Source organism: Mesocricetus auratus, unplaced genomic scaffold, assembly GCF_017639785.1.
Source record: "Mesocricetus auratus isolate SY011 unplaced genomic scaffold, BCM_Maur_2.0 Super-Scaffold_100691, whole genome shotgun sequence".
Lineage (NCBI taxonomy): Eukaryota > Metazoa > Chordata > Mammalia > Rodentia > Cricetidae > Mesocricetus > Mesocricetus auratus.
The window spans coordinates 7,237,337-7,252,604 of NW_024429267.1; the positions used below are offsets into that span (position 1 = coordinate 7,237,337).

Below are 15,268 nucleotides of genomic sequence, written 5' to 3' on the forward strand. Positions count from 1 at the left end.
CAAGCGCGTACTGTTTTCTTCAAAGGCCATTTGCCCAACCCCACTCGGAAGCCTGAGGCAGGCTGTACCGAAAAAAATGAAAGGAAGTCCCCAGGCCCCATCCATACCTGGGTTTCCGGGTCATTGGAGCCCAGGCTGGCAGCCCCCAGCTTGACCACTTCGGCAAGCTGGGTGATGGTAGCCGCAGAGGATTGAGCTGCCTGGGCCAGCTTGTCTGGAGTAGACGCAGCCCCTGACACGAGAAGCTTCGTGTCTTCCACCAAAGCCTTGGCTGTCTTCAGAATGTTCTCCCTGAGAAGGCAGGGAGGTCAGAGAGCCAGGAGAAACAGAACAAAACCTGTTCACTTGCAGCTGGGAAGGAGGGAGACTCTTTCACAGGGGCTTTGGGAAGAAAGGCCCCAGCGATCTACCCGCCTCTCGAGGGGAGGGGAGTCTTCCATGCATGTGAGCCTCAAATGCTATGTAGTGGGATCAGGAGGGCACAACACTGTAGCTGGGTAGAAGTGTGGCTTCTTCCTATGGTCCCACAATCTCTTCAGATATTTACCAGCCACACTGAGTTGCAAGGGTGCATAGTTTGTACATGGTGCCTAGGAATCAGAGCCCATGGGGCTGGTTCCAGGACAGACAGCAGAGCACAGAGAGTATTTACTCTATCACAGCCCTTGGGCTGGAGGGACAAGAAAGGGCCTGGGCAGGTGATGAGAGTTTAGAAGTCATCAGCAGTAAACACGCAGAGCCACTGACACAGGTATGCTCAATGAAGGCTCTAGGGAGGCAGGAGGCTTTGAGAAGTGACTGCTAAATATGCCTGCTTCTGCCTCTGCTGGTCCTGCTGGATCTGTAGGCAGTCAGATGGGCAACTCCCTGGTATGCAAACATCAAAAAGCTAGCCTTGGTTGGGAAAGACTGTTTCTAATTTGTCAAAGGAGCTTATTCTGACTCTGTGGTTCACGTGCCCTACTGAGAATCTTGTTGAAATCAAAGTGGATACCCACATTTCTGAGTCCTGGGCAGGGTGAAGTGACCAAATGTGATCACCAGTCTTAGTCTCCCCCAATACCTGTGATCGGCAAAGGTCTCGCCATTCTCTGCATTCAGCGTCCCTGCTGTTGCAAACATGATGGTGGTATCCAGGTCGGCAATGATGCCAGAAACAGCAGTAGCAGCTGTGATGCATGCTTGGGTCCCCTTGTTCCCAGCCTGGAGAGCGGATAGCACCAAGGATACCTGTAAGGTAGAAAGATGATATGAAGGGGAATCCAGGAATGCAGAAAGTAAGACTAAAACAGCGTGCCACCACTGAAAACACTGAATTCTGTCTCTTAGAGCCGATGCAGCACCGAGTTAGAGCCAAGAGCTTCACCACTCACAGGCCACCTGACCTTAGGCGGCCTTCTTCATTGCACCAAGCCTCAGTTTCCTCGGATGTAAAACAGTTAAAACATAACATGTGCAAAGTGCCCAAAAAGGTGTTTGTAGGCCACGACTATTTCCTGGAGGGCAGTGCTCACCAAGTTACTGTGATGCTTCTGACACCACACTGAGGGACCAGGGTTAGGCTCCTGAGACGTGGGTGCCAGTTTCTACCTTTCAGTTAGTTCTAGAAGGAACAGCTACTATTAATACTCATCGTTCATCTGGCCATGCAGGACAAGCCACTTTCCAGAGTAGATCCCAGTGGGGCCCCTGCTGCTGTCACCGTGCACTGCTTAGCACTGCAGTGACCCGAGGCTCCATCAAGTTGGTTAAGGGCTTCACCCTAGCACACTCCATTCCAGAAATCCCGGGTGCCAGCTTCTACCCTCTTCCCTTCCGGTTCCCAGAGACATTTTCTACAACCACAGCCTGACTGCCACGCACATTCACAATCAAGCCACGTGTCCACCTGCCCACCATTTGTCAAGTCTGCCAGCTACTACGGTCCCCACATATCTGCCCTCCTGCTCAGGGTGAATGCTTTGCCCTGCCCTCTTCCCTCAGTGCTGATGTGCTCATCCTGTGAGACACAGCTCCAGGATGTCTCTCTGTTCTCTTTGCAGAGAGGCAGGACTGCCCAAGGATTCCAAGTATACTATTCCTGTCTTCAGGACAGCTTGTTGTCTTGTGGATTAGAAACAGTTTGTCGCATGGCAGCTGAAGACTGTTTACTCTCTGGCGGTACACACTTGCTATTCCTGACGGAGGCTGACCCACATAAATGCTTTGTAAATGCATTTATGTATACACCATGTGTGTGTGAGGAGGGGTGGGGGTGGGAGCAGAGGTCAAACTTGGGGTGTCTTCTTCAGTTGCTTGTCAAATTGCTTTTTTTCTTTTAAAGATTTATTTATTTATTACATTTATACAGTGTTCTGCCTACATGCCAGAAGAGGACACCAGATTGAATTGTAGATGGCTGTGAGCCGCCATGTGGTTGCTGGGAATTGAACTCAGGACCCCTGGAAGAGCAGTCAGTGCTCTTAACCTCTGAGCCATCTCTCCAGCCCAAATTGCTTTTTTTCTACCCCAGGTGGTGGTGGTAGAGTGGGATGGACAGGGCGGGGCAGCATCGCTCACTGAAAGCTGACAGATTCTACTAGAGTAGTTGCCTAGTGAGTCACAGGGCTCTACTTGTCCTGCCTCAGTTGTGCTGGGGTTATAAGGTGACTATACTTTCTGAAGCATGACGAAGAAACAGGGGAGTCAAGGTGTGAATAAGAGGCGTGGAATTTGGGATGTTCTTTCTTGTACCCCTTAGGTCTCAGGAGATTTGTGGGTATAATTTGGTGGGATGGACACAGGGACCATTTTCTCCAAGAGAAGCCAACAAAGAACTGTCTCTTCTCCTGGGATGGTTGGCTTTAATTGTCAACTTGCCACAAACTAGACTCACCTGGGAAGAGAATCTCAACGTGGGACTGTTTTAAGGTCAGCTTGGCTAGTGGGCCTATTGTGAAGGAGTTCTTCCTTTTTAATTTAATTTTGTCCCCAAAGAGGTCAGAAGAGGATGTTGTAACCCCTGGGACTGGAGTTACAGAGAGTTGTGAGCCATATGTGGGAGCTGGGAATCAAACCCAGGTCCTCTGGCGGAGTAACTGGTGCTCTTGACTCTGCAGCAGTGGATTTTTCCTGAACTGGGTAATTAAGGTGAGCTCACTGTGGGTGGTACCATCCCCTGGTTTTGGGCCCTGGACTGTGTAAGAGTAGAGGAAGCTAGCTGAGCACAAAGTATACAGGCATTCATTTCTCTGCTCCTGACTGTGGCTGCGAGGTGACTAACTGTCCGAAGTGCTTGTTGCTGTGATTCCCCCACAAATAGGTTATAACCTACGAGCTAAAATAAACCCCCTTTTCCCCTAAGTTGCTTTTTTTTGCCACAGCAACAAATGAAACTAGGACATCTCCTCATTTGTCTGACCCTTCCTTAAGTATCACTAGGTCTCACCAGGAAAAGATGAGTCAGATTGACACAGGGCTGGTCTGGAAAGAACTCTTAGGATGGGTGACAAAGGCCTGAGATGGAGAGAGAGAGAGAGAGAGAGAGAGAGAGAGAGAGAGAGAGAGAGAGAGAGAGAGAGAGAGAGAGAGACAGACAGACAGACAGACAGACAGAGAGAGAGACAGAGAGAGAGAGAGAGAGAGAGAGAGAGAGAGAGAGAGAGAGAGAGAGAGAGAGAGAGAAAGAGATTCTCAGGCAGGATGAAAGAAGAGCCCAGAAACAGCTCCACCCACTGTGGAAGCTGTACAAACTAAACAATAGGTATTTACTGAGCATCTACTAGCCACTGGGTCTGACACAGAGGTAGACAATGGGCTCATGGATGGGAGACACACTACTTACTCTCCAAGATATGTTGGAGCAACAAGACACACAGGCAGAGTGGCCAAAAGACCAGTTACTGGGAACTGGCCACCTCCCCACCTCTCTCCCTCTCTCTGTGCCCCAAGTCAGGCACTCTGCTGTGAGAAGCAGAAAGGCCAAAGCCAGCTCAGGATGATTGTGTATGCAGCTTGGGTGCCTGGGGAACTGGGCAAGGTCTTTGAAGGGAGGGAAGGTGCCTTCCTCCAGCTGAGAGATTTAATTCTTACTGTGGAGCCCAGAGGCTGTCCTGTCCTGTGGGCTGGGGGAGGATGTCAGATGGAGCCTCAGCCTGGTCCAGGACTGGGTGACAGAGCAGCCTCTGTAAGGAGTTTCTCATTGAGTACTTCCTCTGCCCGGCCCTCCGGCCTTGTCGCCAAGTTTGTGAATAATACGGAGCTCTATGCACACAGAAGAGGAACCGCAGAGCATGGGTGCTCCAGCCAGCGCTAGTCACAGCTGCAACAGCTGCCACAGGAGGACACTGACCCAGAAACAAAGCCAGGGGCTTGCACATCAGGGGAGGATAAAAGAGCTACTGGGCAGGGTCTAATGGGGGCCTGTTAGCTAGGGAAACATCATGGGAGAAAAGAATTTTTGAGGAAACCATACAGAGGATGGGACTATTTGGGTAAATGTTTAACTACACACCTGGCCTAGTACCAGACACTTACCCATCTTGAGTCTGTGAGTCAGAGATTACACAATTGTGTGCTCATTTTATGGATGAGGAAATTGAAGCCTGGAAAGGTGATGTAACTGATATACTCTTCAAGCTTTGCTGGCTGCACCCCTGATGGTCTACCTGAGCAGGAGCCCTGAGGCTCAGAAGCCCAGGGCAGGTTTTTCCTCCACAGTACATCAGTATATCAGGTGACTGTCTAAAGTCACTGGGGCCACTCTGCTTCTTGGTGTGTAAATGAAAAGGCTATATACCAAGCAGATTTCAGTCTTTTTTGTTTGTTTTTGCCTTTGGAGACAGGGTCTCACTATATAGCCCAGGCTGGCTCTCCGGCCTCAGCCTCCCCTATGCTGGGATTTCAGCCACAGCATTCTACCAGATCTTTCGGTTTTTCTGTTCCAGCTCTAGCACTTGGAAACTCTCTGAGAAGGGAGACCAACTGTTACAGGGTGGGCTGTGGTAGCAGCCTTCCCCTGGCTGACTCCGGATGCTGATTTTGATGGGGCCACCTATAGTGGGTCACTGATTTTCTCAGGGCTGCCTCTGCTTTGCTCTGAATTTCTCAGGTCCTGTGGATCCTGTGACAGCAGCCTTACTAGGGAGGATATGGGTAGTGAGGGAGACAGCGCCTTAGCTGGATTAATTTTGGTTTCATCCCCACCAGAACATTAAATGCCAATACTTGTTACAATGGCTATATCCATCTTACCTAGAGGGGACCCCTTACCTTCTCAGTGACAGAACGGGCACACTCGATCAGCTCTCTCTTGGTGTAGCTGTCTGTGGGGCACACCTGGAGGGCCCCCGCCTTCTGTACCAGGAAGATGCAGCCGTGGCCCAGGTCCTGCACACGTGTGCGAATCTGGAATCCGATCTACAGAGGCAAAGGCAGAAAGGGGAAGGAGTGTGAGGGACCCTGCCATCCAGGCCTGCCCTAGGTGGAAAATTTCTCTTGTGCCCTCCGGGAGCCAGGCTAGGAAAATTCCATTCTATTTGGAACCCCTGTCTGGTGAAGTACGGAATTTAGTTGATTTACCTTCTTGTAAAATGACTGTAAATAAAAATGCCCACAGCCTCCATTAAGCAAGACTGTAGCTCATTGGGACAGCATAACGCCTTCCTGCTGTTTGTTTATCTTTTTCTGTGGGTCTAGCTCATCTGGATCCCAAGCTATCCAAGAGAATAAGCCAGAGGAATAGATGTTTCTCAGAGCTCTGTGGGATAGTTGCTGTCATTATTATTCATTCAATAAGCATTTACTGAGTTCCCACAGTGCACCAAGGCCTCTTCTATACATTTCAGGAGTTCAAAGTAGACCTTTAGCATTAAGCATAATTTAAAGTGGTCAGATTTTCATAAAACTGGTATATTTACCAAACAGAACACCCCCTCCTGGGCTGTATTCATGGTGAGGACAATCACATGGAGCTCAGACTTCCTGTCTCCTGATCCGGGTTTGACTTTCCCTTTTCAGCTCTAAAGGCTCAGCAGGCACGCATTCCTATTTCATTTATGTACTTAATTTTAAAAATTTAAGACAGGATCTCACAGAGTCCAGGTTGGCCTTGAACTGACTGTAACTGAGGATGAGTTTGAACTTCTGATCCTCCTGCCTCCCCCTCTCAAGTGCTGGGACTATAGGCACGTGCTACACCAAGTCCAGTCTTTGTGAGGCTGGGGGTGGAACCCAAGGCCTCATATATGTTAGACTAGCACTCTACCAACAGAGCTACAGCTGCATGGGCATGCATTTTATTAAGGATGCTGGACTAAGCGATTAGAAGGGGTAGTCTGCCTAGGAGAAGCCAAATAAACTTCACTGTAGCTGGGCTGCCAGCTGTCTTCTTTAAGCTGTCCCAAACTCTCCTTCCATCTGTCCAAAGCATGCGTCCCTCTAGTAATGTTCTGTGTCAGCTTTCCAGTAAACAGTCACAAGCAAACTACTTTCCAGGCCAGAGAAGCAACTAAAAAGAAGAGCAAAACCCTGAGGCATGAGTCAGTGTTACTGTCAAGAATGGACAATAGCCACAAGCCAGGGCTTCCTCTTCTAGCATCTGTCAAGAATGTTTACCAAAAGGTCTCAGATACTGTAAGAAATTCTGGGGAGATTCTGGCCCAGGGGACGCTATCGCCTGCTTTTATCTCATTATTAGTCAAAGATTAGGGAAGAGTGACTCTGGAGAGTGGGAAGACTGTAAATGTTTGTTTTCCTACTATAGATATACTGACTGCTTCTGGGAGGGAAAGGGTCATGGGATTTTGAAAGCCACTTAGCAGAAAGTTTGCTAGATGCAGAAGAGTGAGCATCTGCTTTCCAGGTGTCTTCTTAGTGTGCACCAGGCCCTGCAGAGGCTCTCCACAGTCCAGGCTGTGCTGATGACCCTCTCTGTGTGATGCACAATAGGAGAGGAAGCCTAGGAGCCTGCAGCATGCTCTGTACATGTCTGCACTGATGCAGCAAGGACATACCACTGAGAGGGGAAAGATGCTGGCTTACAACAGGGATGCCATTCTAACAGTCATTATTTGAGACAGTCATGCCATGTGGCCCAGGCTGTCCAGGAACTCTGGATCCCCTTGCTTCAGCTGTCCAAATGCTGAGATAATCAGGCCGATACACTGGTGACTTACACATAACATCAAGGTGAAGCAGGAGATGTGATGTTAGTTTCAGACTCAACTTGGTTCTTATAAGCTTCCTCAGAGTTTAATGCCATGTATCCACGGGTCAGCAGTAACCTAAAGGTGGGGGCTCTTAGATGAAGGGTGATCACAGATCCCCAAATGACAGAGGACTGCTGGTGACACCAGGGAAGCAGCACCCAGAGAATTTTAAAAAACCCTCTAAAATTTAAGTTTTTAAGAGTGGTTTCCATAATGGAATTTTGTTAAACTCTCTGGGCTTCAGTTTGATTATCTGTGAAATGGAGGATAAATGATCCTTGTCTTGTATACTTTGTTGAAGATAAATGGACAGTACCGGCCACAGCACCTGGGCTTGGCACTCATCCCTCTCACTGCTCTCCAGGTTACTGTGAGATGGTGGAATACTTAAATACAAGAAGACCACAGACTCAACACAGTCTGCTGGCAATGTCACTGGAAATTTTTATGGCTGGGGGAGCTTCCTAGAAAGGGAACACACTTTCAAGATTGTGTTTCAACTGATAAGCACCAAGAATTGCCCAGTTCCCAAAACAACATTAAATTTCTCAGCAAGTCTGGCCCAACTTTGTAAGACCCACAGGGTGGATTGAATGTCCGACCCATGTTTATTGTAAAGCAATGCTGCTCAATGACACACAACTTGGGGTTTTAAACGGGCAACTTTAGGAAAGCATTGCTTGAACCTCAGGAAAAAGCCTCAGATCCCTTCTTGCTCAAAGAAAAATACTGTGGAGAAAACCATCTGCTTTTGTGCCTTAAAGGAAATTTAAAAAAAAAAGTCCTGGCCTTGGTAGTTTTAGATCCGATTACAATGGGGATGGGGAGAGCTGTCTAAGAAAAACGGATCATTTTCCCTTTACTGCTCAAGACAGAACAAAAAGGAGATGACTTTTCCCACACTTTAAAAGCAACTGGGTCCAGAATTGCTTGCCTGGGGAACCTTATGAGAGTTAGACAAGGGTGGTATTGGAACTTGTCGGCTCAACTTAGAAAACACAACAGGAAAAAATAGTGTGAACAACAGAACCAGGCATCACTTTGTCTCCACCAGATAGAGTTTGGGTGGATTTCTTTTTTTTTAATTCTAGAGTGCACATTCACTCCACCTGGGGTGCAGGCTATGCTTCCTGGCCAGTCACTTTACAAATCCTTTCCCTGGCTTACAAAGTGGTGACGTGATTTTCCCCAGGGAAAGAGTTACAGTCACTAAATCTTTTCCCCAGGGCTTAACATTTGGGAGCTGTAGCTCCTAGGATCTCAATCCCTCCCTCCCTCTCTCTGTCCTTCCTTCTCTTCTCCCCATTTTCAGTCCCTCCCCCCCCCTCCTCTCTGTATGTGTATATGCTGGTACATTCCTCCATGTGTGCATATGTAGAGGCCATAGGTCACTGTCAGGTATCTCCCTCAATTCTCTACACCTTACTCTTTGCACTGGGGACTCAATGACTTGCTGACCAGTGAGCTCCAGCCTATGTCTCTGCCTCCCCAGCACTAAGATTATAAGCATATATAGCTTTTTACTGAGGATCTGAACTCAGGCCCTCATGTTTGTAGATGACTGTGCCATCTCCCTGCCCTCTCTGTTCTCTGTATTCAGAAAATAACTACATCTTAAACTGCAAAGCTGCCAGAGGGGTTTTCACTTTTCTGAAGACTTTCCATAGTGCTATTAACAAAGCCTTGCGTTTTCCATGGAAAAATAAACAGAGAAAGATCCTGTTTGATGTTCGAGGACAGAGGTTCTGCTTTTCCTGTAATTGTCACATTGTGGAAAAGACCAGAATTTGGACTCGGCAGGGCACACCGCAGACTCTCCAGGAAGGGCTTCCCGCTTGTCCTAGATGTAAATATTTTCACATGCTGGGATATGGGGCCCTCTTGGGCATACAAATAACTTCCACAGTTTTGGTGTGCTTTAGAAAGAAAAAGAAAGCAAACCAAAAAACCTACATTGCTTCAGAGACCTCCTAACCTTCTCAGTTTTCCCCCAAGCATCTGTCAGGCAAATGCATACCAGAAAACTTTTCTGCACAAGCCACTGGTAATCTTATATTCTCGCTGCCATTTTTTGGCTGTGGGTCATATTGCTCTTAGGCCTAGACTGTAAAATACATCTCAAGATGCCCCATTGAAAGCAGCAAACCTTACTGACAACGTCAGAGGTTAATGCCCAGCTCCCAGCAAGGTGATGTTGCATGGTTAGTGGTACATTCTTTTCCTTGCTGCTTAGGTGCTACTGTCGATTCTGTGTTGCAGCAAGGCTCCACACTGCGCTGGGGTGGACAGCTCATGAGAGCTCTGTTATGGAAAGGGCGGGCCAGTGTTCCAAATCCAGACAGATGTGGGTGAATCCCATGTGCAAAGCATTCCATGGCAAGGGGGCCAAACCTCCCTGGCAATCGTGGTTTCTGTTTTTAATCCCCTCTCAAAGCCAAACACTTCTTTCCTTTGTACTAACGTTTCCTGACTGCAACACAAGTTCTCTTCTACTTGTTTATGAAATTCAAAATTACATGTTGATCAAACGAATTATATGTCTAGATAAATTACAGACTAGAATTATAGTCTAGTCTTACTAAAACAGGGAGACTATTCAAAAAGAAAGAGAAGGAGGAGGATAGGGAGGAGGAGGAAGATGAGGGTGTGGAGGAAGAAGAGGAAGGGGAGATGTGTAAAAGGAATCAAGATTGGGTATTTTTGTTGATGACTTAACATAATTATTACAAATGCAATTATTCATGCAGAGGCTTAACTGATTTTGCTCCGCAATCTGAAGACAGGGGCATGGTTAGAAACCGAAGGAACTCCATGCTAGATATATATGTACCTTAATACATATATATGATATGCCTGCTCACATGCATTGTTATGACACATGTTAGAAAGTGATGTGTTTTGGGTCTGTGTTGCTACTATCGTTTCTAAAAGCCTCTGTTAGACACACTTGGTCCTGACTACTCCCAGCAGAATCAGCAGCACTGGGTAGGTGAGGGCATTGTCTGCCATTTCAGGGAATGAGCAGACCAGTTACAAACCTGTGGTTTCCAGAGCCCCAAGCATTCAGGAAAATACTGAACAGGATTTACACTCAGTAAATGGCTTGCTTTTTATAGAACGTGTTACCTGTATCTTCCCGCGTTCCCGTAGTCCCTCCATCATTCTGTTTAGAATGAACGTTCTAAAAGGAGCCACATGGATTCTTGGGCCCTAGATACCCTTCTAGGTGCTCACTAACACAGCTGCCACCAGGCCCTCTGGGTCCCCAGCTGTGCTGCATCATCCCAGGGTACCACTGCATTTCTCATAGCTTCCAGGGATGATTGCTCTCTGACAGCGGACAAACTTGCTGTTCAAAGACCCTTGCGAGTACAGATGTGGGGAGGTCATACCTACTCTCTGAGAAGGGATAAGGAAAGTGGGTGGGTCTTGAAGAGCACAACAGAGGTGTCATGATGGGTGGGTCTAGACCAGTTTCCAGAAAGACAGGAGCCTATAGGCTGGGCTTTATATCATGCAAGCAGGTTTTTCTCAAGAGAAGGGATATGAAACCCCACAAGTGGATCTAATATTTTGGGGAAACTCTGGAAACATGAGCATGACTGGTGGCTTGTGCTGAGGACAGGAGGGCAGGGAGCAAGAAGGGCAGCCTCAGCTTTTGGTGGGGTGGTGGGCAGCTGCAGGGAGCCTGGCAGCACACTGTAAGCAGAGCCCACTCTCCAGGGTGCCCTAGCTCTTGGCCAGCTGTCCTCAGCAAGAGCCCAAGTTTTGGGCATAATTAGGGGCTCTTTGAATGAGTCTGGGGCATCAGTTGTACAGCAGTGGGAGTAAAACCTGCTCCTGACTGTGACTGGGTCTTATAGAACTATGCTACAGGGTCCTCCCCGCTCCCATGCCCAGGAACGGACACCATGCGTTTGCTTCTTAAGATAGGGGCCTTAAGGTGGCAGACCTCCTCTGGTTCGGCGGTGGCTGCTGCCATCTGGCCCTGGAGAGCTAGGTGCCCATAGTCACTGGTCATTTGTGAAGCCAGGCCTCCCAACTCCTCCGGGTTAGTAACCGACTTAGTCATCTGGAAAAAGAAAACAAGCAAGACACAAATACATACACAAAGAGAAGCATCAGAACCATGTGTTAATACTCCAGGAAGCCAACGGTTTCATTCACTTTTAGCCCCTGGGGAAGGTGAAGGCCAGGCCTTGCATGAGGGCTGGATACTGGGGAGGGCAATTCAAGCAAAGCCCATGCTGCATTGCACATGACAGGCCAGAGCTGTGACTACCTTGCAGCACAGGCCAGATGGACACATGCTCAGCATTCAGGCCGTGCAGCGTGGAGCGGGGTGCTCAGGGGCCAATCTCTGGGAGCTTGTCCTTTTGGGGTCACCAGAGGAATTCCCACAAGGAACTCTGGGGAATAAGCCTTGTGAATGGTATACACTGATCCAGGCTTCTATGGGGATCTAGGCAAGAGAGACTCTGAGGATAAGCTGCTACGAACTCACAAATGACACTCAGCGGAGAAGCCAGCATCTGGGAATGAAGGGAATCAGGCCTTGGGCCGAATTGGTATAAAGCATGACAAGGTGCTGCCAGAAACATGGTGGTCCCCACGCCCAGTCTCCCCCGCACCTCAAAACAGCATGCTGAAGTTTAATGTTATCATCTCTGCTTTTGCTTTTTGCAGTCACCTAAAAGCCTTTTTTTTTTCTCTTTTCTAGGGATTTCACTCCTGCCTTATCTCTCTTCTCACTCTTTAAAAACAAATTTATTTTTATTTGTAGTCGAGTGTGTGTGTGTGTGTGTACATGTGTACATGTGTGTACACATACCACAATGCATGTATGGAGGTCAGAGGACAACTTACAGGAATTGGTTCTTTCCTCTGTGTGGGTTCCAGAGACTGAACAAAGGTCATCAGGCTTGGTTACTGCTGAGCCAACTGGCTGACGACACTCTCTCTGCCCTTTAATACCTTGATTTTAAAGGGCTATCCTATTTGTTTTTGAAACAAAGTCTCGTGTAGCTCAAGCTGCCCTTGAACTCAGTATGTAGCTAAGGATGGCCTTGAACTCCTAGCCCCCTGCTTCTACCTACTGAGGGCTGGAACTACGAACATGTGCCCACCATGCCCAGCTTAAACGGCCTTAAAAAAAGACTCGATAAATGATTCTATCTAAGACATGTTATAAGACACAATATCACAGCCCTCATCCAAAAGTGGGTTCCATAGAACACAGCCTGGATCCCAAGAGAATGAAGCTGTATCTTGGGCAGTACTGCTTGTGGTCCTGCCAACAGGAACGTAAAGATTCTTTACCTACCAGGTGAAGAGTGCATAGCTCCAGCCTGAAGTGTAGGCTAACTACCTCAGGACAGCCATATACTGGAGGCTGGACTTACTGGGAATCAAGGGATAAGACAGTCTGGCTCAAAGCCTGACCACACTCTCTCTGGAAACTTTATGAAGCCACCTAAAACTGCCTCCTCCCACTGCCATACTAGACAGTAAGGAGCCTTTGATTTGTCCCCTGTCCTCCCCTGAAAGGATGTTCCTGGGGTAGCTCCAGTTTGGCAGGACACTCAGAGGTGGCTGTGACTTCTCCCTCCTTCCGTGGGCCACATTCATTTAAACAGTAGGCCTGGTACGGAGTCTCCATGCATGAGAATAGCAGGCAGGGAGGCCTTCGTGATCCAAGCTCAACCTCTAGTGGACACACAATTACATGACAGAGCCAGTGAGGGAGGTGCCTTGGCCACCTCAGTTCCCGGCTCAGGCTTATGTGGCAAGTCTCTCTAATCTCCAGCGATTGGGACTCCAAGCGGAGAGGAACATTTTCTAGGAATTAACTCTCTGAAGATCTCATTTGTCAAGAGAGCACACACTGCTTCCAGGTGCCATTTATGAAGATTCCTCAGGGACAGTGTTTTTGCATTATGTTTCAGTGAAAAAGAAAGTATTACTTCCAAAAGTGACACAGCTTCTGTTGTCAGGAATTAAGGAAAAATAAACCACATTAATTTCCCCAGGTGTTATGATTTGATTTTTTTTCACAGCTTCATTTTTTACTACTTTACTCCTAACTATCTTCTCTTATACTAGAATTCAAACCTATTAAAACACCCCAGAGATGAAGAGATTCCTTCCTCCTTAATGCCACTTTCTTTCTAATTTCCTGCCTTCTCGAATGTTCTCTCCTGCCTCTGTTCCCTGTCCTCATGCCCAACTTTAATTCCTTCTTGCTGGGGCTTCTAGACCACAGGCAGGCAGAAGGACCAGAGAGTGAGGTAGGAGCTGGTGTCCAGGAGGACCTGGCATCACAGGTGGGCCGCTCTCTCCAACACAGATCCCAGATTTGAAGACTCAGATGGCGTGGGCAGAAGGACAACCCACAGTGGGCGTGGGCGGGGCAGCTCCTTTTCTTCTTACCATTTCCTGAGCCGTGACGGCAATAGCTTTGGAGTATTTAACCACAGTTGTCTGGTAGTCAACGAATGTTCCCTTTGGTTCTGGAGGTGTGCCTTCATCCAGCTGTGGAGGAGAGACGAGCCCAGGGTCATAAGAAGCCTGGTCAAGTGCAGGCTGTACCTCTAAGAATTAGAAACTTAGGAAATATAGAGTCCCTCAGAGGCTTTTGTGGTCCAAACTCAACCTCAACTTCTCCAGTAAGAATTGCCTACAGACAGCCCAGGACTTCATATTGACCCATCAGTTCTGAAATCTTTGGTATTTAAACACAAAATTGAGGACACCTCAATGGCAGAATCACCTAAGTGTCAAAAATGGCATCCAAGTTAGAATGAACTTAGATGACCTCACTGCTTCAGTGTTTCAAGCAAATTAGTGATGCTCAGGTATGTGATGCCAGCTGCTCACTGATGTGTGGCTTGAGGCCCAAAGGACCCGAAACATCACTTTACCTGAAGGCCCAGTGACAGGTGGAGAAGATGGAGAATGAGGAGGAGGTGTGGTCCCCTGGATGTTAGGTCAAGATAAGTAAATGTGATGGTTAATATTGATAGTCAACTTGAAAAAGACCCTCAGAGTGTCTGTGTGGGAGTTTCTAGACTGAGTTAACTGAGATGGGACAACACAGCTTGAATGTGAGCCATTCTGTGGGCTGGATTCTAGAAGAAATAAAGAGAGTGAGCTGAGCGTCAGCATTCAAACTCCTTTTCCTGACTGCAGATGCAGTGTGACCAGCTGCCTCACATGCCTGCTTTCCCACCAGGCTGGACTGGGTCTCCCCTAAAGTAAACCCTTCTCCTTTTATATTGCTGCTGGTTTTTTTTTTTTTTTTGAGACAGGGTTAGCCCTGACCTTCCTGGAACTTACTCTGTAGACCAGGCTGGCCTCAAACTCAGAGATCCACTTGCCTCTGCCTCCCAAGTGCTGGGATTAAAGGTGTGCACCACCACACCTGCCCCCTTTTTTGATTCTTGTCAAGTATTTTTCAATGATTGGATGTAATTAACACAGTGGGACTTCGTGGAGAGCAATGAAATCCCACTTTATATTTTACAGAAAAGAGAAGGAAGCCCTTTGTGTGTGGCCTCTGTTGGCAACGGTTCCTGCCCCTATCCGAAAACACCATTCTTATTTCTTAAGAGGGCAGCCAGGCCAGTGCTACTAGGTGTGTGAGAGATACTATTGCAGGGTAAGGCATCATAGTAAGTGAGGCTTACGGGCTATCAAAGAAAGACTTCAGGGCCCGATCTGCACTTTCTGGGGATTTATAGGAAACTTCCCTATTTTTACATTAATACCGAGAAAAAGAAAAAGGGGATCATTTGACTTTTAACTGCTAAGAAACTGTGGACTCCATTATTTAATATCCCTGATGGACGTGTGGTTTGCTTCCAAAGTTCTGGTGTTCTGCTGTTCTGCAAGTCAAACAACAACCTGCCCCCCCACCGCCCCGCACCCAATAGTCTTGAGGAGGATGGGAAATTTACTGCTATCTGCCAAGCCATCCTTATTTGAAACACAAGCAGCACACAGTGGATACTAATAGAGACTTTAAGAAAGTAGAGTCTCAGGTCTTCTAAGGGAGACATGGTCTAACCTAGGCTTGCTACTTC

General features: G+C 47.7%; 1 protein-coding gene across 5 annotated transcripts in view; it reads right to left on the bottom strand.

Annotated features, from left to right (window-relative positions):
* The window catches only part of Tln2 (talin 2), a 409,739-nt gene that overhangs the window by 40,969 nt on the left and 353,502 nt on the right, over positions 1–15,268 (bottom strand). For 4 of the 5 annotated variants that reach the window (XM_005075489.4, XM_013117408.3, XM_040739686.1 and 1 more), the window contains 5 exons: positions 13,617–13,718; positions 11,140–11,259; positions 5,251–5,397; positions 1,064–1,230; positions 108–291 (listed from right to left, as the gene is read on the bottom strand). In XM_005075489.4, the coding sequence (XP_005075546.1) occupies positions 108–291; positions 1,064–1,230; positions 5,251–5,397; positions 11,140–11,259; positions 13,617–13,718 (720 nt within the window). The remainder of the gene's footprint in view (positions 1–107; positions 292–1,063; positions 1,231–5,250; positions 5,398–11,139; positions 11,260–13,616; positions 13,719–15,268) is intronic. The other variant, XM_040739688.1, reaches the window with a different exon arrangement.